This window comes from Asterias rubens, chromosome 14, assembly GCF_902459465.1.
Source record: "Asterias rubens chromosome 14, eAstRub1.3, whole genome shotgun sequence".
Lineage (NCBI taxonomy): Eukaryota > Metazoa > Echinodermata > Asteroidea > Forcipulatida > Asteriidae > Asterias > Asterias rubens.
Window position 1 is genome coordinate 7062046 of NC_047075.1, and position 21914 is coordinate 7083959.

Below are 21914 nucleotides of genomic sequence, written 5' to 3' on the forward strand. Positions count from 1 at the left end.
TTCTCCATTTACAATCGTTCCTTCCTCTGGTATAAACATTGACTCATTCTGAACCCACTTACCTCTAGCTGTAAGAAGACCTCATCATCAGTCAAAGAGCCAGTAATGACACATTCTCCATTTACAATCGTTCCTTCCTCTGGTATAAACATTGACTCATTCTGAACCCACTTACCTCTAGCTGTAAGAAGACCTCATCATCAGTCAAAGAGCCAATAATGACACATTCTCCATTAACAATTGTTCCTTCCTCTGGTATAAACATTGACTCATTCTGAACCCACTTACCTCTAGCTGTAAGAAGACCTCATCATCAGTCAAAGAGCCAGTAATGACACATTCTCCATTTACAATCGTTCCTTCCTCCGGTATGACAAATCCTCCTCCTACGAGACAAAACAGATAATAATGTCATTTAAGGCACTGTTGATAATTACTTGAAATAAGTAATTTTCCACAAATTTGATTTTGAGACCTCAGAAGTAGATTTTGAGGTCCTGAAATACAGCATCTCTAAGCACACAACTTTGTGTGACAAGGTGTTTTTTCTGTCATTATTATCGCGCAGTTACAACCACCAATTGAGCTCAAATTTTCACAGGTTTGTTGTTTTATGCGAATGTTGAGGTACACCAAGTGAGAAGACTGGTCTTTGACAGTTACCAATAGTGTCCAGTGTCTTTAAAAAGCCACTTTTATAACAGTAGCTCCATTCGATTTTTATTGTTTTCCCTCATTCCTATATTACCTTCTTGTCCAGCGTTAGCCAAGTTGATCTTCTTGCATTTAATAGGATTTCCTGAGATATCTCCATGAAGTTCCAAGACTAGAATCTTATTGACATAAAACCAGATCTCATCTCCACCTCCAATAGTAATGGTCTCTGAGCCATTAAACGTCATACCAGTACGTATTGCACTTGTAAATCTATGGAGACAAAAACAAACATTCAACTCAATAATTTACATCATTTTAGGAGACCCATTTCTTATCTAATATTTCCATTGGAATAAAGAATAAAAAAACTTTCTCAGACATTTGCCAAAATTGTCTGCAAATTTAAAGTGTCTTTTAAAGGAACACGTTGCCTTGGATCGGACGAGTTGGTCTATAAAAAGTGTTTGTAACCGTTTTTTTAAATAAAATCTGTATGGTTGGAAAGATGTTTTAAAAGTAGAATAAAATGATCCACACAAATTTGTCTCGAAATTGCGTGGTTTTCCTTTTACTGTGTGAACTAACAAGGTCAGGCATTTATGGAACTCAAAAATCTGACTCCCATCAATGGCCGACCGTGTGAGTCAACAAGGTAAAACGAAAACCATGCAATTTCGAGGCATCTTTGTGTGGATCATTGTATTCTACTTTTACAACATCTTTCTACCCATATGCATTTTATAACAAACGGTCTCAAACGCTTTTCAAAGACCAACTCGCCTGATCCAAGGCAACGTGTTCCTTTAAAAGACACAAGTGCCATGACCCAACTCAAAATCTGTACTTGATAGCTACTGTGTAAACTCCATTTGGATATTCAGCACAGGGCGCTGACGGGGAAGCAGGCAGCAAGCATAGTGAAGAGGCCCCCCCCCCCCCCCCGGTCAGTTCAAGTAGACTACTGGAAGTTAATTTATTTTTTAGGTAGAGTAGGAATCAAGACAGCGTTACCACCACAGTGCTCAACCACTCTATGGAATAACTTACATTAACCTGCAACATTCAAACTTCAGAAAAAGAAACAACAATCTATGAGTACACAGATAGCAACGCCAGAAGTTGTGCAAGAAAGCTTAGTACTTATAAATATACACATGATAAAAAAGCAATGTACAAATCTAATTGTATACTATAAGAAAGTTTCTACTGTCTTAAAGCAAATGGCACCCTCTTTTGCCTGAACTTTTCTATCTTATTCATTGCAGCTCTTGTCAGAAATTGGAACATTCTGATTTTTTTGCAGCAGATTTGGACAAGTTCAATTAAATGTGAATAGTTGGCAGATATGAACTTACCCAAAGTTATGAAGAATGAAGTTGCAATCTCTCTGACCCTGTGCAGTGAAGCCGAGACCATCGACTGGATAGTATGAAGCTGAATAATACCTGGCAAAACAGAATGAGAGCTAATATAATAATACTTTTGGTTGTAACCTCCCCAAAAAAAACTGGAAAGCGTCAATGTGAAATAATGTGGTTATGTAAATTATTATCAGTTTGTGTGCCCTCGTACTGCAGTAACGCTTCTGAGATTGTGTATTTGTTTGAGGGATAAGTCTTCCTGCGTGGACATACTTCCAGATTTTCAGCGATATCTCAAAAATTTGAACACAATTTGAAATGAAATTCTCACAAGTTAAATTTGTTGTATACATCTACATTTATATCTAATTAAAACAATCGACCGTTTCCAAAACCCAAAGTTATGGGCGTTTCAGTAGGAGTCGTTTGTGGCTGCTCAGGTCTCTCAGGTAAACCTCTTACCTGTTTGTTGGGTTAGGGTTAGGGTTAGGGTTGATAACACCAGATGAGTTAACCCACTCAAGTACTAGGTCTGTTTCTATAAACCTCTTACCTGTTTAATGGGTTGATAACACCAGATGAGTTAATCCACTCCAGTACTAGGTCTGTTTCTATAAACCTCTTATCTGTTTAATGGGTTGATAACACCAGATGAGTTAACCCACTCAAGTACTAGGTCTGTTTCTATAAACCTCTTACCTGTTTATTGGGTTGATAACACCAGATGAGTTAACCCACTCCAGTACTAGGTCTGTTTCTATAAACCTCTTACCTGTTTAATGGGTTGATAACACCAGATGAGTTAACCCACTCAAGTACTAGGTCTGTTTCTATAAACCTCTTATCTGTTTAATGGGTTGATAACACCAGATGAGTTAACCCACTCCAGTACTAGGTCTGTTTCTATAAACCTCTTATCTGTTTAATGGGTTGATAACACCAGATGAGTTAACCCACTCAAGTACTAGGTCTGTTTCTTTAAACCATTTACCTGTTTAATGGGTTGATAACACCAGATGAGTTAACCCACTCAAGTACTAGGTCTGTTTCTATAAACCTCTTACCTGTTTAATGGGTTGATAACACCAGATGAGTTAACCCACTCAAGTACTAGGTCTGTTTCTATCAACATATTCAACGATGGATCTTGTCTAAACCAACGTGAGAAGGAATCTCCTGAAGGATTCTCTGATATCGCTAACCACGCTCCGTACGGTGACACCACGTAGGTTGGGTTTGAGATTACATCTTTTCCAACAGGAGTGAAGTCAGGATTTCCAAAACTGTAAAGGAACAATTAGTGATAAAATTGAACTAAAGGTTTTCTGAGTACTTAAACTGCATTTTTACAATTCCTTTTAGTTGTTTTTAGTATTTTTAATGGATTTATTTATTTAGGTAACAGCTGGTCTTGCCTAATTTTATACAATTTTGCTGGTAGGCTTAAATTTTGGTATTATACTCATTTGTTTTTAATCCTTTTTATTTTGCTGTGAAGTGCTTTGGAAATGTTTGATTCAAATTGCGCTATAAAAATACTGTTTTATTATTACCATTAATTAGTTACAGTTTCAAACCTTTCTTTCCAATGACTTGCAAGTTTTTATAAACGAATATAAGAGTGGTATTGAGAAAAATAAAAAAAGAAACACTGACACCACGTTGGTTTAATTTGTGATGACTTCCTTTCAAAATTGGTGAACTCTGAGTTCTCAAAACTATAAGGGAACGATTAGTGATCAAGTCCAATAAGGAACAGTTTCAACAACTATTTTTAATGACTTGCAACTTAGTTTTTGAGAAAGAGGTAATTTTTCACCTCACTGACGTATATGAATCTGAGAAAGACTATAGACTTGAAGCCTCTCCCAGGCAACTGAAAGCACACAGATCTGTGCAACAAGGGTGTTTTTTCTTGCTTTATTTTCTTGCAACTTTGATGACCAATTGAGCCCAACTTTTCACAGAATTCCTACTCATATCAGTCATGTATATACTAATAATAAATAAATAAATAAATAATAATAATATCAAAGTCTTATATAGCGCACGTATCTACCAAACAAGGTACTCAAGGTGCTGAGTATATACAAACTTTCAGAAAGATAGGTAATTGCAGTGATGAATTTTGAGACCCAAATATTTAGCACCTTATGGGTTTACAAGGTGCTACGGCGCATACAGCAGCCACAGCCAGGAACACTGGGGCAAACCCTTTCTCTTTTCCAAAAGTGCACTGGGTTCTTTTACATGCGTTACACAACACATGGGACCATCGGCTTTACGTCCCATCCGAAGGACGAAGCAATGGTTAAGTGTCTTGCTTAAGGACACAAGTGTCAAGACTGGGGATTCGAACCCACACTCTGCTGATCAAAAACACCAGAGTTTGAATTTGGTGCTCTTAACCGCTCGGCCACGACACTTCCATACCAAATATAAGAAACTATGGCTAGGATTATGAGTGCCACCATTAGGTTACCTGAAGTCATAGTATTTAACGGCCAGTTTGAGATCCATTCCATTAGCTTACCTGAAGTCATAGTATTTAATGGCCAGTTTAAGATCCATTCCAGTAGCAGTTGCATTCGTTTCAGCTATTAAAAAAAAAAAAAAAGACATTCAGAAATGAGACAAAAGAAATAACACAGTATACATGTATCTGTTCAGGAAACAGAAACGACTATTTGATAGAAATTAACAAAATTCAAACAACTTTAGAAAGTAGTTTACATGTAGCTGCTACGAACTGTTTACCACCTAAAAGGACCTATGGTAAAAACGCAAACAAATTAGAGAATGCTCCAATGTTTTGACCCTAGAAGAGTCTTTCTCGAAAGATAGACTACCACAACACACATGAAGTGGTACAGTGTAAAATATATAAGTGAAAACAACTTTGGGGAAGCCTGTTTACACATGAACATACATGTAGATGTAGATGTACGTATCTGATAAAAACCCTAGCTCTGCAGTCTGGGGCATTCGTTAAGGTTTGTGTCTCTATGTTTTATGAATTTGATCTTTATTAAAAACAAATTAATATTAACAAATAAAAACTACTTATCTATTTTTTATTTTTATATTTTTTTTAATTTTTTTTTAAACAAATTTATCATCTATTAAAAAATTTAACATCTATTTGCAAATTGAACATCTATTAAAAATTAAAGAAATCATACCCATGATTATAGCACAAAGGAAAACAAGTATAGAGTATGATTAACGTACCCACACTCTCCATCGTGGTCACTGGTACATATTCATCCGCTACACTAGTGTAGTTTCCAGACATCAGCGTCACATGACATAAATAGTCGGTACCCGTCTGTACCATGTCATCGGCATCAAAGAGTAATGAACTACTATTCGTTATATCATACAATGTGATTGCTGTCTCACTGGTGCATGTCACACTAAATTGCCTGCAAAATAAACAATAAAAACAATAATAACAAATAGTTTGTATAAAGTGTCCTTCACAAAAACCAGATAATAAATCAATAGACCATTTGAATATATTTTGTCAACATCTACTGTACCTCAACTCAACGGCAATAATGAAATAAATGCAACTGGACAATAGAATGGAAATGTAGCAAAACCTGTACAGGAATCATTTCCTAACGATACATCAAGGAGTCAGAGTAGCTAACAACCGTCAAAGCACGATTACCACAAAAATGGCGCTTTTTCATTTACAAAAGTCCAGTATTATTATTATTATTATTATTATTATTATTGTCATTATTATTACATATTACAGCTTGGCCAACATTATACTCTAGGCATATACAATCAAATCTCTTCTCAAAACTTATCTTATGTCACAGGTTTCCAAGGACTAATATTGTTGTGTCTGATTTTTATTTTTTTTTTTTGGGTTTGTACTGAGCCTTGAACACCCAGCAGTGTGGATATGTGCGCATTACAAGTCTTTTTATTTATTTTATTATTTAATATTTTGAATCAAAGAGAGTAACCAAATTAGAGGTCAACCCTCTACAACCAGCAAAGCCCATCTCCTTCTGTACTTGGTACTTTGGGGGGGGGGGGGGACTTGACACGGTCTGTGTAGACCACTATACTCACCAGTCACTAAAGTCAGTTTCATTTACTGTGATGTTTGGATTAATCTGGACTGGTTCCATCCAAGTCACTAGGATCTGCTCAAGATCTGGTGCTGTTGCAGATACATTGTAAGGAGCTGTAGAGAAAAGAAAAACGACATTAGGAACTAGACGCTAGAATCTGCTCAAGATCTGGAGAATCTGCTCAAGATCTGGTGCTGTTTCAGATACTTTGTAAGGAGCTGTAGAGGAAAGAAAAACGACAATAGAAACTAGACTTTGTGAATTTTGCGTTAAATCTTGTAAATTTGTTAGCCCTTTTTGAAAGCCATGGCTTTGATGTCTCCTTCTGCAACTGTTTCACAGCGACCCTGTGGTTATGAAGGAGTGTCATGACTAAGTGGTTTAGAGAATCAAATTCACGCTCGCTGGGCCAATAAAAATTATGTAATCTTTTTCACCATCCTGGGGAGCATACAGCTCTGAACTGCCGTGGTGCTACAAAGGTTTTTTTCAAACACAATATTCACCTCAACCCTGGCAGGTACCCACTTAAACCCCTGGGTGAAGAGAAGCAATTATAGTAAAGTATCTTGCTCAAGGACACAAGTGTCATAACCGGGATTCGAACTCACACTCCGGTGACTTAACCACCTGAACTTGAATTTGATGCTCTAAACTCTTGGTCACGACATTCACACTTGTGCATGGCTAAGTAAAATGAACCTATTGATAAAAGAGCAAATTGGTTAAAGGATTTGGGTACTTTTTGTAACACAAAACACAACGTCCACAGATTTACATTAAACTTACACCTTTTGAAGATAATGATAGTAGAAAGCTTCCCTTACCAACTACAGCACCTCAGCAAGTAATATTTTTAGGTAAGCTTTCTACTATCATTATTTTCAAACTGTGTAAGTTTAATGTAAATATATGTGTTTTGTGTCCTACATTGTGTTTTGTGTCCTACAAAAAGTACCCATACCCTTTAATGGGTGCGTTCGTTTAGCTTCCCTGGGTCTACCCCGCGGTGCTCACTTGGGTGAGCCCCTGACAAGAGCTAAAAGAATGACCACTCACCGCTCACGTAGTGACGTCGTTTACCTGGGGCCAGCCCCCAAGTGACCCACTCCACAAGCAGGGCACTGGGGGCTGACCAGGGTGAGCCCCTGGAATGACGTCAAAAGCTATTGTAACGCACCGGGGCAGACCGGGGATGACCCAGGGAAGCTTAATGAGTGCACCCAATAAAACAGTAAACCAGTTGAGCAAATGAAAGCAACTCACCACATTGGAAGAGTAATTGGTTATCCCATTGTTGGAAATAGTCCTCACTGTAGCTATTGCTATAAACGAATGTAACTCCATCTGCTTCCTGCGGCGTGGAACATTCTCCACCTTTAATGGCGTCATCATGGTAGACCAATGAGAAGTACATATTGCATGAACAACCCAGGACGTTATTGGCAAGGTTGCTGTAAATACAAGAAGAATTCTGTCTGAAATGCTGTGCATGTCAAAACGTATTTATTTCCAACGTGGCAATAGAAATAAGTATCAACGATTTTATGCTATTTTCATGAATCGGACAATGTATCTGGGTTTATTTGATTAGAAATGCAGTGTGGAAATAAGCAATGGTGGTTTTATGCGAGTCTTTCATTACTATTTTCTTGGCTCTGTGAAAGTTTTCAAGAGAAATGTTTTTCTTGAAGATTGGGTACTGGTGTGATTTTTCAAAAGGGGCTCAAAGTTATACCCTCATTCTTCTAAGAGTCCTTGTAAAAATGGAAAAAGTCCATACATGTACGTCAAGATTTGTCTATGGATGTTTTTATATAATTTGGGAAAGTACTGAATATACAGTGCATAACACAAATCAGTGTAAATGGTTCAACACAAATTAATTAGGCCTATATTATTGTTCATCCCTGATGCAAAATTAACATCTGTTATTAGCATTGATTTTAAAGGGTCTATGTAACTTTTGTACATGTTTGTAGGACAAAAAACACAATGTCCACAGATTTACACTAAACTTACACAGTTTGAAGATAATAATAGTAGAAAGCTTCCCTAAAAATACTACGTGCTGAGGTGCTGCAGTTTTTGGGAAATGAGTAAAACTATGTCATGACAATAATTTTCGTCTCATGAGACAAAAATTATTTTAATCATTAACAAACGTATTTTCATGACATTGTTTTACTCATTTCTCAAAAACTACAGCACCTCAGTAAAAAAGATATGAAGGGAAGCTTTCCACTATCATTATCTTCAAACCCTGTAAGTTTAATGTAAATCTATGGACATTTTGAAAAAGTACCCAAATCCTTTTAAGTAGGATTTGAAATTTTGCAAAGTCATGGAAATACGATATAATGTACATGTAGTAATAATAAAAGAGTATTTCTATAGCGCCTTATGCCAGGACTCAAGGCGCTTTCCACTAAAATACAATCTTTTAAAAACAACACATACATGTATAGTAGGGTTTGGGATAACACCATGTAATGATAACCTCTAAATGAGTTGTGGTGGTTCTAAAGCCTTGACTTAATTGCGATAACACCATGTAATGATAACTTCTAAATGAGTTGTGGTGGTTCTAAAGCCTCCACTTAATTGCGATAACACCATGTAATGATAACCTCTAAATGAGTTGTGGTGGTTCTAAAGCCTCCACTTAATTGCGATAACACCATGTAATGATAACCTCTAAATGAGTTGTGGTGGTTCTAAAGCCTCCACTTAATTGCGATAACACCATGTAATGATAACCTCTAAATGAGTTGTGGTGGTTCTAAAGCCTCCACTTAATTGCGATAACACCATGTAATGATAACCTCTAAATGAGTTGTGGTGGTTCTAAAGCCTCCACTTAATTGCGATAACACCATGTAATGATAACCTCTAAATGAGTTGTGGTGGTTCTAAAGCCTCCACTTAATTGCGATAACACCATGTAAATGATAACCTCTAAATGAGTTGTGGTGGTTCTAAAGCCTCCACTTAATTGCGATAACACCATGTAATGATAACCTCTAAATGAGTTGTGGTGGTTCTAAAGCCTCCACTTAATTGCGATAACACCATGTAATGATAACCTCTAAATGAGTTGTGGTGGTTCTAAAGCCTTGACTTAATTGCGATAACACCATGTAATGATAACCTCTAAATGAGTTGTGGTGGTTCTAAAGCCTCCACTTAATTGCGATAACACCATGTAATGATAACTTCTAAATGAGTTGTGGTGGTTCTAAAGCCTCCACTTAATTGCGATAACACCATGTAATGATAACCTCTAAATGAGTTGTGGTGGTTCTAAAGCCTCCACTTAATTGCGATAACACCATGTAATGATAACCTCTAAATGAGTTGTGGTGGTTCTAAAGCCTCCACTTAATTGCGATAACACCATGTAATGATAACCTCTAAATGAGTTGTGGTGGTTCTAAAGCCTCCACTTAATTGCGATAACACCATGTAAATGATAACCTCTAAATGAGTTGTGGTGGTTCTAAAGCCTCCACTTAATTGCGATAACACCATGTAATGATAACCTCTAAATGAGTTGTGGTGGTTCTAAAGCCTCCACTTAATTGCGATAACACCATGTAATGATAACCTCTAATGAGTTGTGGTGGTTCTAAAGCCTCCACTTAATTGCGATAACACCATGTAATGATAACCTCTAAATGAGTTGTGGTGGTTCTAAAGCCTCCACTTAATTGCGATAACACCATGTAATGATAACCTCTAAATGAGTTGTGGTGGTTCTAAAGCCTCCACTTAATTGCGATAACACCATGTAATGATAACCTCTAAATGAGTGGTGGTACATGTAGTTCTAAAGCCTAAGGTGGAGTTGAAACCAACGGTTCTTTTCAGAACCACCTCAACTCAATTAAAGATTATCATTACATGGTGTTACTGCAAACATTAATGTACCGTGTGTCTCAAAAAAAAAAAAAAAAAAAATCGAAATGGCTGCCGAATAACAAATATATGATTCTGGGGAAAAAGGTTTATACAATGTATGTATGGTTAGCTTATGGATTCAACTTTCATATGACCGATGACACCAACAAGTCTGCAAATAATTGATGTTTCGATGAGCACTGGTCACTTTTGTAAAAGGGTATGAAAATGAGGCTGCGCATGAATTAGGATTCAATTTGTGAGAGGTAAGTCCTTTGGAGCTTACATACTTCAATTCAAGATGATGGCTACTTTTATTCTTCAGGTCAATGGGTAACCTGAAGAAGAAGTAGCCAACATGTATGACATTCCTTTTTCAAACAAACTGATCTTGAATAACCAATTAACATAATCCCCATCTTGTTATTAGGTAAATCAACGAGATGTTCAACTACATGTACTCTGACAATAACTGAAGTGTGGGGTGAAGGTTTTTCTTCAAAGTCTCATTTTCATACCTTTTACAAAAGTGAGCGGTGCTCACCCAAGCATGAATTATTTTTGGACTTTTTGGTGTCCTATGAAAGTTGAGTACATAAGCTATCCATACATATAAACATTTTTCCCAAGAATCATATATTTGTTCTGGCAGCCATTTCAAAAGTGTCTAGTTTTTTCTTGAGACACCCTGTATTATGTAGTAGTAGTGGATATTAATAAGATCTTACAGTGAGCTGAAGACAGTTGTGCTAAGTTGATGGAACGCTTGGATACCAACAGATTCGATCTTGTTGTTTGATAGATCCCTGTAAAGAATCAACAATAGGTTCAGTTCAGTAATTCCATTGCATCTTTGAACAAATAGCCCGTTTCATAAGAATATGTGGTCGAGCGGATGAGAGCACCAAACTCAAGCTCAGGTGTTTCTTTTCAGCTGAGTGTGGGTTTGAGTCCCAGTCATGACGCTTGTGTCCTTAAGTAAGACACTTTGTGGGGTGTTGTGGTCGAGCGGATGAGAGCACCAAACTCAAGCTCAGGTGTTTCTTTTCAGCTGAGTGTGGGTTTGAGTCCCAGTCATGACGCTTGTGTCCTTAAGTAAGACACTTTGTGGGGTGTTGTGGTCGAGCGGATGAGAGCACCAAACTCAAGCTAAGGTGTTTCTTTTCAGCTGAGTGTGGGTTTGAGTCCCAGTCATGACGCTTGTGTCCTTAAGTAAGACACTTTGTGGGGTGTTGTGGTCGAGCGGATGAGAGCACCAAACTCAAGCTAATGTGTTTCTTTTCAGCTGAGTGTGGGTTTGAGTCCCAGTCATGACGCTTGTGTCCTTAAGTAAGACACTTTGTGGGGTGTTGTGGTCGAGCGGATGAGAGCACCAAACTCAAGCTAATGTGTTTCTTTTCAGCTGAGTGTGGGTTTGAGTCCCAGTCGTGACGCTTGTGTCCTTAAGTAAGACACTTTGTGGGGTGTTGTGGTCGAGCGGATGAGAGCACCAAACTCAAGCTCAGGTGTTTCTTTTCAGCTGAGTGTGGGTTCCAGTCCCGGTTGTGACACTTGTGAACATGGCACCGCATCAATTGCTGCTGGGTACTATTGGAACCTTGAACATGGCACCGCATCAATTGCTGCTGGGTACTATTGGAACCTTGAACATGGCACCGCATCAATTGCTGCTGGGTACTATTGGAACCTTGAACATGGCACCGCATCAATTGCTGCTGGGTACTATTGGAACCTTGAACATGGCACCGCATCAATTGCTGCTGGGTACTATTGGAACCTTGAACATGGCACCGCATCAATTGCTGCTGGGTACTATTGGAACCTTGAACATGGCACCGCATCAATTGCTGCTGGGTACTATTGGAACCTTGAACATGGCACCGCATCAATTGCTGCTGGGTACTATTGGAACCTTGAACATGGCACCGCATCAATTGCTGCTGGTTTATTTCAAGGCCTGAGATCAGATTTCCATTGTAGTCAAAACGGGAACAGACAATTTTTATCTGTTTCTGATATAACATGTACAAATGGTTAATTACAAATAAAGGAACAAGAAAAGCGTTTGAAACTGTTTGTTATGAGATGCATGGTTAGAAAGATGTTTTAAAGTAGATTACAATGATCCTCACAAATATGCCTCGAAATTGCACGGTTTTCTTTTTAATTTGCAAACTAACACGGACGGCCCTTTTGTGTAGTCAAATCTTTGACTCGACAAATTGGCGTGCCGTGTTAGTTCACAAAGTTTAATTGTAATTTTGATCTGTAATTTCAAGTCATATTTGTGTGGATCATTATATTCTACTTTTATAACATCTTTCTAACCATATGCATTTCATAACAAACGATTTCAAACGCTTTTCAAAGACCATTGCCCAATCCAAGGCAATGTCCAACTTTTAACTAAGAAAATCAATTTCAATTGACAATTGGACTTACAGTGTTCTTAGGTTTGGTAGGCTTGGCATTGTTGGCCAGAAACTAAGCTCGTTGCCCGAGAGATCTCTGCAAAATTTAAGAAATGTGTAAGAAAATTGGTAAAACGTGGAATGTAGGTTACAGGGTAGCGTTATGTAAGGGGTCTATAAAAGTCAATAGACATCCTTGCATAAAACGCTACAGGTTCGCTCAGCCCTTCCATTGCAAAACAGCCTTGAACTCTAAACATACGATTTTGAGAAAAGAAAGTTCAGAGATAAGATTTGCCATAATAGTAAGTGGACCGTTTTTAAGCCTCCTACAAAAGACTCATTATCTGTGAGCTGTCCATTGACTATTCTTTTTTTTTCATTTTCATTTTAGTTAAACAAGTTGTTGTTGTTGTTGTTTGTAAGTTGTTTTGTGCCTATTTTGTACGTCCTCTGTTTGTCCGTTTATCTTGTCTCTGTCTGTCCACAGGCTGATTACTACCAGCCTCGGCTTGTCAAATCAGCCCCTATACTGTCTGTTTGTCTATTGGTCTTCACTGTCCGTATACGGAGCGTGACAAAATGACATTTCACAATACGCACTGTGTAATAAAAACAGAGGAAGTAGGATATAAAACAGAGGTCGTAGCATATATGTTTTTATCCCCCTAGTAGTTCGAGCTTCTGATTGGTGGATTAGCGCGTACTGGAGATATATGTTTTTATCCCCCTAGTAGTTTGAGCTTCTGATTGGTGGATTAGCGCGTACTGGAAGATATATGTTTTTATCCCCCTAGTAGTTTGAGCTTCTGATTGGTGGATTAGCGCGTACTGGAAGATATATGTTTTTATCCCCCTAGTAGTTTGAGCTTCTGATTGGTGGATTAGCGCGTACTGGAAGATATATGTTTTTATCCCCCTAGTATTCCAAGCTTCTGATTGGTGGATTAGCGCGTACTGGAAGATATATGTTTTTATCCCCCTAGTAGTTCGAGCTTCTGATTGGTGGATTAGCGCGTACTGGAAGATACATGTATATGTTTTTATCCCCCTAGTAGTTCGAGCTTCTGATTGGTGGATTAGCGCGTACTGGAAGATATATGTTTTTATCCCCCTAGTAGTTTGAGCTTCTGATTGGTGGATTAGCGCGTACTGGAAGATACATGTATATGTTTTTATCCCCCTAGTAGTTCGAGCTTCTGATTGGTGGATTAGCGCGTACTGGAAGATATATGTTTTTATCCCCCTAGTAGTTTGAGCTTCTGATTGGTGGATTAGCGCGTACTGGAAGATATATGTTTTTATCCCCCTAGTATTCCAAGCTTCTGATTGGTGGATTAGCGCGTACTGGAAGATATATGTTTTTATCCCCCTAGTAGTTCGAGCTTCTGATTGGTGGATTAGCGCGTACTGGAAGATACATGTATATGTTTTTATCCCCCTAGTAGTTCGAGCTTCTGATTGGTGGATTAGCGCGTACTGGAAGATATATGTTTTTATCCCCCTAGTAGTTTGAGCTTCTGATTGGTGGATTAGCGCGTACTGGAAGATACATGTATATGTTTTTATCCCCCTAGTAGTTCGAGCTTCTGATTGGTGGATTAGCGCGTACTGGAAGATATATGTTTTTATCCCCCTAGTAGTTTGAGCTTCTGATTGGTGGATTAGCGCGTACTGGAAGATATATGTTTTTATCCCCCTAGTATTCCAAGCTTCTGATTGGTGGATTAGCGCGTACTGGAAGATATATGTTTTTATCCCCCTAGTAGTTCGAGCTTCTGATTGGTGGATTAGCGCGTACTGGAAGATACATGTATATGTTTTTATCCCCCTAGTAGTTCGAGCTTCTGATTGGTGGATTAGCGCGTACTGGAAGATATATGTTTTTATCCCCCTAGTAGTTTGAGCTTCTGATTGGTGGATTAGCGCGTACTGGAAGATATATGTTTTTATCCCCCTAGTATTCCAAGCTTCTGATTGGTGGATTAGCGCGTACTGGAAGATAATATATGTTGTTACATAACCACAATCTACCACTAAAGGCTTCTACCCCAAAGTTTGTAATGCCATTAATCTTAAGAGTGATTACCAAAATAGCCTCTCTTTGGAAGAATATATTCTACCCAGCAAGTACAGTAGATGGTCTTACAGCAGACCAAATATACAGCAATAGCGGCAAGAAAACAAATGGGAATGATATGCATGAAACAATGAACACTGTAACAATTAAAAAGGTGTAAAAAAGCAAACATTTCAGAAAGTACCAGCCAAGTTCAACAAAAATCCATTCAGTTTAACATACTGCTTATTCAATATTAATTCAAAAAAATGCTCCAATAAGTCAGCTTTTGACAGTCAAAAGGAGTTATTCAATTTCACTAGTATTCACTGGTTAATTAAGATTATTCAATTTCATTGGCCCACCAGACTTATTCAATTTGGTAAAAGCGAGCAGCAAGACCTGGTCAACCATTCAATTTCATAAGGTTTAAAGGATTTGGGTACTTTTTCAAAATGTCCATAGTTTTACATTAAACTTACAGGGTTTGAAGATAATGATAGTGGAAAGCTTCCCTTCAAATGTCAATTACTGAGGTGCTGTAGTTTTTGAGAAATGAGTAAAACAATGTCATGAAAACACGTTTGTAAATGATTAAAATAATTTTTGTCTCATGAGGCGCAAATTATTTTCATTACATTGTTTTACTCATTTCTTAAAAACTACAGCACCTCAGTAAGTAATATTTTCATGGAAGCTTTCTACTATCATTATCTTCAAACTGTGTAAGTTTAGTGTAAATCTGTGGACATTGTGTTTTTTGTCCTACAAAAGTTACATAGACCCTTTAAATAGGTAATAGACATTCAATTGAAGAATAGTCAAAGTGTAGTCTAGAATGCCTAAATGAAATAGATTGACTGAAACAAATCTGAGTGAAAAAAAAACGAATCCCTAGTTTGAGTGGATTAGGGGAAATGCATGAAATGAAATGCGTGTATTAATTTAATTGATTGATATTTGCCGATATTGGTCGGAACACCCACACTATTCATGAGGAAATGACTGTCTCACATCTATGCAACAATTTAATATTCTGAAAATTTGTAAATGTCTTAAATGTTGAAATGTTAAAACCAATTTTAATACTTGAACATAATTTGACTTACAATTCCTGTAAGCTGGTTAGCAGTGCAAAAATACCAGCTGGAAGATCGGTGAGTCGATTATTCTCCAAGTTTCTGAAAAAAAATACAATAATGGGAAAGTAGGATTTGAAACTTTGCATGGTGGAGGTAAGATATAGAAAAGTTTGCGGTAACACCATGTAATAACAATCTCTCAATGAGTTGGGGTGGTTCTGAAAAGAACCGTTGGATTAACTCGACGTTTCGATCAGTATGCTCTGATCGTCTTCTGGAGAATGCTGGACTCTGATGCTGCATGCTGCTTAAGTACTGGGCGGTGGATCAGCGGTGATGCATGAAGGCGGGAAAATAATGGGAAAAGAATAATATAATACATAGTCTTTGAACAAATTAAAAGGGACATCAGTCTGATTCATGCTCAATACTAAGTGTAAAAGTGAAGAAAAGTTTAAACAGGGCAAACTGGGTTTTTTTGGCGACGCCAAATTTGCATGATTGTTTACAGGAATGATATTTGGTGCTAAAACACATTTCGTTTAGTACATGGTGTCTGCCTGAGAAACTTTTCTGGCTATTTAATCAACTTTCAATTTTTTCTAGGGCAAAAAAAACAAATTGGAAATCAGACTTATGGTGTAGAGGCACTGGACAGCTTTGGTAATTGTCAAATCCCAGTATTCGCACTTAGTGTATCTCAACATATGCATAAAATAACAAACCTGTGAAAACTTGAACTCAATTGTTCATCCATTAAATCGTTGTACCAGCTGCTAAATTATGGGATTGAAAGTGCTGCCTCTAGCTACCTGCAATCACGGTGATCTAGTTGGTAAGATATTGCTCTTAAATCCCACCTGAGTATAATGCCTGTGATTGAAAGTGCTGCCTCTAGCTACCTGCAATCACGGTGATCTAGTTGGTAAGACACTGCTCTTAAATCCCACCTGAGTATAATGCCTGTGATTTGTTTTCACAGAGCGAAGGAAGGTACCGAGTATTTGGTGCTAACACTAATCCGTTAGTTTGCCTTTTACTTTTTTTAATTATCTTTGTATTACTCTCATCATCATCATATAACGGTCGCGACCGAGAGTCCATGCACAATGTCACGCCCGAGGTGTTTATCCCTCATGTTTGGAAGCTCCACGATTTCAGACTCCGTATCTCTACCGATCACGTCGATGTAGTTGAGTGGTCGAGGTAATTTATTACTCTACGTACAGTTCTGTCAAGCTAGTTTGTCATTCAAAAAGAGGAGTCTGTGATTTGAGACCTAACTTTTTGTTTTAACATTGAGGCCTAATTTTGTCACACAACCTATTGGTTACTTTACGTACAGTTCTCTCAAACTAGTTTGTCCTTCAAAAGCGTTGTCCGGTAGGGTTCCAATCTGATTATTGTTGAGATCGATCTCTTGTAGATTCTGGCTGGCCAATGCTTTAGCAGGATAGGTCGTTAACACATTGCCGTACATAAGTCTAGGAAACAAGGAATAACAACAATGGTATATCACATTCTCATTTGGGGGCGGGGGGCGGGGGGTGGGGGGCATTTCTTTTTTTTTAGCCATACAATGGCAAAATAATAGGCTTCTGGGGGGATCCCAAGACCAGTCCACAGGTCGTGGGTTCGAATCCCACCTGAGTAATATGCCTGTGATTTGTTTTCACAGGACCCGGGAAAGTACTGAGTATACAGTGCTAACACACATCTGTGTATATGTGTAAAAACCAAAACTAATATTCTTTATCCCCGATGCAAATTTAACATCTATTAAAAAGTTTGGAGTTGATATGCCAAGTCCTTCTGCAGTTTTTGCTCGGACATTTCTTTTGTTTAGACATAATGACCTTTAGATGCCCCTTGGGCTGGCGTTGTCGGCAGGGCATAAAAACTACCTAGATCGACAACTGACTCACATTTATTGATTGAAGTGTTGATTGATTGACTCATTACTAATTGGCCATATTTTTGACTGCGTGAGGGCGCTGTCAATCACTTCTAGGGGTATATTCATTCATACCCAAAACAGTTATTAAAGATTGGAACACATTACCACCACAGACATGACAGACATCTAATCCATCACAAACAATAAGACTTTTAAAGGAGCTGTTATAATCCACCTCTAAATCAACTCAAAACTACGGCGCAACAAAAGTGACAGAACGCCTATTAAGGACGAATCCCGCATGCCCCCGGATATGAAAAAATACTGTTTAGAGCGCCCTCACGCAGTCAAAAAAACAGCGCATTCCATACTTGATCTGTAGGTATACTCACAGTTTACTCAAAGTGGCTCCATCAAACGCATCCGGTGGAATAGAAGGTAGCTCATTGTTCTCTAGATGCCTGAGGAAAACACCAAATAAAACATTGTTAGGGGAATCACCCGTTAAAAGCCAATTCTCTTTACCTTCAGCCAAGGTAGTAGTTAAAAAAGACAGACAGTTCTTCTCAGAACTGAGAAGTCTCCCGAACATCCGATAAATCTACTCCGCACTAGTAGAATAAAGAAAGCCAGTTCTCTAAATCAAACAGTGTTCAGTGTTTACATGAAAGTAACCATGAATCATTCAAAAAACAACCAAACTAAACTGATAAATCAAACAAGAAACAGTGGGACTTTCTCACCGCTATTCAGCAATATTCTGTTAGCCAGCAATAGGATTGTAGGTAAGAATCACTGGACTTATTAATACCCGCTCACACTTACTTTGTCAACTTTTTGTTTCATTTCACATTTTTACAATTTTTTTTACAGAACCAACACTACTCAAAAGAGATATTCACATATTTACTGCAAATCTCTCTTACACCAGTTTCTTGGAGAGCCAGAGTCACGCCGAACCAAACAGATCAGGAGCGACTCTAAGTCGACCCAAATAAATTTCGATTGTAGAGGGGGGAACTTAACATACATTGGCTCGGCTTATTACAAGATCGACGTCTGAAACCAAGGCACTCCAGAGTCATTCCAAACGACTGCAAGCGTCCATCTTTCGCCTTTTAGCGCATCCACACATTCCAAAATGTTTTAGATGTCAATGTAGTTCATTCAGGATTTGGTTAGGCATGACATTGGAGCGCCTTTCTAAACGGTTGTTAGTTATATAGGATTTGGTTAGGCACAACATTGGAGCGCCTTTCTAAACGGTTGTTAGTTATATAGGATTTGGTTAGGCACAACATTGGAGTGCCTTTCTAAACGGTTGTTAGTTATATAGGATTTGGTTAGGCACGACGTTGGAGTGCCTTTCTAAACGGTTGTTAGTTAGATAGGATTAGGTTAGGCACGACGTTGGAGTGCCTTTCTAAACGGTTGTTAGTTATATAGGATTTGGTTAGGCACGACATTGGAGTGCCTTTCTAAACGGTTGTTAGTTATATAGGATTTGGTTAGGCACGACATTGGAGTGCCTTTCTAAACGGTTGTTAGTTATATAGGATTTGGTTAGGCACGACATTGGAGCGCCTTTCTAAACGGTTGTTAGTTAGATAGGATTTGGTTAGGCACGACATTGGAGCGTCTTTCTAAATGGTTGTTAGTTATATAGGATTTGGTTAGGCACGACATTGGAGTGCCTTTCTAAACGGTTGTTAGTTATATAGGATTTGGTTAGGCACGACATTGGAGTGCCTTTCTAAACGGTTGTTAGTTATATAGGATTTGGTTAGGCACGACATTGGAGTGCCTTTCTAAACGGTTGTTAGTTATATAGGATTTGGTTAGGCACGACATTGGAGTGCCTTTCTAAACGGTTGTTAGTTATATAGGATTTGGTTAGGCACCACATTGGAGTGCCTTTCTAAACGGTTGTTAGTTATATAGGATTTGGTTAGGCACCACATTGGAGTGCCTTTCTAAACGGTTGTTAGTTATATAGGATTTGGTTAGGCACGACATTGGAGTGCCTTTCTAAACGGTTGCTAGTTATATAGGATTTGGTTAGGCACGACATTGGAGCGCCTTTCTAAACGGTTGTTAGTTATATAGGATTTGGTTAGGCACGACATTGGAGTGCCTTTCTAAACGGTTGTTAGTTATATAGGATTTGGTTAGGCACGACATTGGAGTGCCTTTCTAAACGATTGTTAGTTATATAGGATTTGGTTAGGCACGACATTGGAGTGCCTTTCTAAACGGTTGTTAGTTATATAGGATTTGGTTAGGCACGACATTGGAGCGCCTTTCTAAACGGTTGTTAGTTATATAGGATTTGGTTAGGCACGACATTGGAGTGCCTTTCTAAACGGTTGTTAGTTATATAGGATTTGGTTAGGCACGACATTGGAGTGCCTTTCTAAACGGTTGTTAGTTATATAGGATTTGAGGCATTGCATGGTGAGGTATCAATGTATATTTGGTTTGCGGTAACACCATGTGTGTATCTACTTGCCAGGTAGAGTTTGTTCTATAGATAAGTGTCTAATTATATTCTACTACGCAGAGTAGATTTATCGGATTGTTCGGGAGACTTCTCAGTTCTGACAAGAACTGTCCTGCTTATTTAACTACTACCCGGGCGGAAGGTATAGAAAATTGGCTGGGACTACTACTATAGGATTGTAATTAACTGCACTACCGTGGAGTCAGTTCTTGAATTGTGTTATTTATAAATAATAATACTTACAGTTCATTAACACTTGATCCATCCACAAACATCTTGCCTCTTATATCATACAGCTTGTTACTCTGTAAATACCTGTAAGTAAAGAATAGTCATAAATACCCAAGACAGTTTCGCTATTCCTATTGTTGGAGAGTGCGTCGCGTGGGGGTGTTGAAACGGTTGATAATGACCAGCTGGAGCTGTTTATAACCGGTTGTTTTCGGATAGCATTTATACAGGTTAGCGCACAACCTTGTTCCCCGGGGTGATTGATCTTGCTACGCCATTAGCCCATGGGTACGAGGATGCATTACTACGTACACGGACTGTAAAAGGGGTAACCCTGTGTCAGCCCCAGGAGTAGGTGGCAACGGCCCCTAGAAAAAAAGTTGATTGTACATTGTAGCCCACACGTTACAGTAGCCTCTAGGCCTTGTGTGTCTCGACACCTGCATAAACAAAATCGTTTAAATGGCCATAGCCATAGCAACTACAAGTGGCCATACTAATAATAACAATACTTGGTTCTTATGTACATGAATATAGCGCTTTTTGTCATACCCCTAGGACCGTATCAAAGCACTGAGTATTTTTCCTGAAAGGTATGTGAAGTTACGTTTTTAAAGTATGAGACCCTGTTCTCATAATAATACTTATAATAATAATAAACATTTCTATGGCGCTCTACAATTAACACAGCGCCTCACAAGAAAAACAAAATAACATGAGTAGAAAACAAAACAAAAGAAAGTTACAAGAGGCTCTCAGTGGGGAAACAAAAACGTTTTGAGAGACCGCTTGAAGATCGAAGTAGACTCTGCTTCTCCGACGTCACAAGGCAGTTGGTTCCAAAGCTTAGGAGCTGCATTGAAAAATAGATTGTCTCCAGCCTTCTTATAGGAGTGAGAGCAGAGCGAAGCCTTTTACGGTCTTCAGAATGACCAGTATTGTAGAGGATGAAGTTTTCTGTGAGGTATTTTGGTGCTTGACCATGAAGACATTTGTGTACATACAGGAGGATTTCATATTTGATTCTTACTCATACTGGCAGCCAGTGAAGAGATCTCACCAAGTCAGAGGAATTTTGTTCTCTGCCACAGGAATGTGGTGCAACAATATGCTGCCAATTAAACCAGGAACACTGGGGCGAACCGGGTCTCTTTTCGATAAAAGGCACTGGGTTCTTTTACATGCATTACACAAAACATAGGACCAACAACTTTACGTCCCATCCGAGGGACGAAGCAATGGTAAAGTGTCTTGCATAAGGACACAGGTGTCACAACTGGGATGCGAACCCACACTCTGCTAATTAGAAACACCAGAGTTGTAGTTTGGTGCTCTCAACCGCTCGACCATGACACACCACAAGATTTGACAAAAACTAATAAGACATCAGAATAATCAAAAGTATGGACTTACAGTTGGGAACTTATAGACACATCAAATGCTTCTTCCTCGATTGTTGTAATGGAATTGGACTCCATATACCTGCAATAAAAAGATAATAATAGATTACCAGATTGTAGCGTATACAAAATTCAGCAGCCAGACTTGTCACCAGAACTTGCACTCGGGAATCCATCACACCCATTCTTAAGGACCTTCATTGGCTGCCAATACGGGCTAGAATTGATTTTACATGTTTGGTTCTGACTTATCAATGTATCCATGGTATTGCCCCTGTTTATCTTCAAAGCTTAGTTCAGGAGTACAAAACAACCAGGAATC

General features: G+C 38.5%; 1 protein-coding gene across 1 annotated transcript in view; it reads right to left on the reverse strand.

Annotated features, from left to right (window-relative positions):
• Positions 1-204: 204 nt before the first annotated feature.
• The window catches only part of LOC117299613 (chaoptin-like), a 66142-nt gene continuing 44432 nt past the window's right edge, over positions 205-21914 (reverse strand). Inside the window, exons 25-40 of the mRNA XM_033783161.1 lie at positions 21606-21674; positions 20205-20276; positions 17854-17922; positions 16908-17048; positions 15592-15663; positions 12455-12520; positions 10741-10818; positions 7379-7566; positions 6111-6225; positions 5250-5443; positions 4552-4615; positions 3083-3301; positions 2572-2637; positions 2013-2102; positions 749-927; positions 205-386 (exon numbers count right to left, since the gene is read on the reverse strand). Coding sequence (XP_033639052.1) covers positions 205-386; positions 749-927; positions 2013-2102; positions 2572-2637; positions 3083-3301; positions 4552-4615; positions 5250-5443; positions 6111-6225; positions 7379-7566; positions 10741-10818; positions 12455-12520; positions 15592-15663; positions 16908-17048; positions 17854-17922; positions 20205-20276; positions 21606-21674 — 1864 coding nt within the window. The remainder of the gene's footprint in view (positions 387-748; positions 928-2012; positions 2103-2571; positions 2638-3082; positions 3302-4551; positions 4616-5249; positions 5444-6110; positions 6226-7378; positions 7567-10740; positions 10819-12454; positions 12521-15591; positions 15664-16907; positions 17049-17853; positions 17923-20204; positions 20277-21605; positions 21675-21914) is intronic.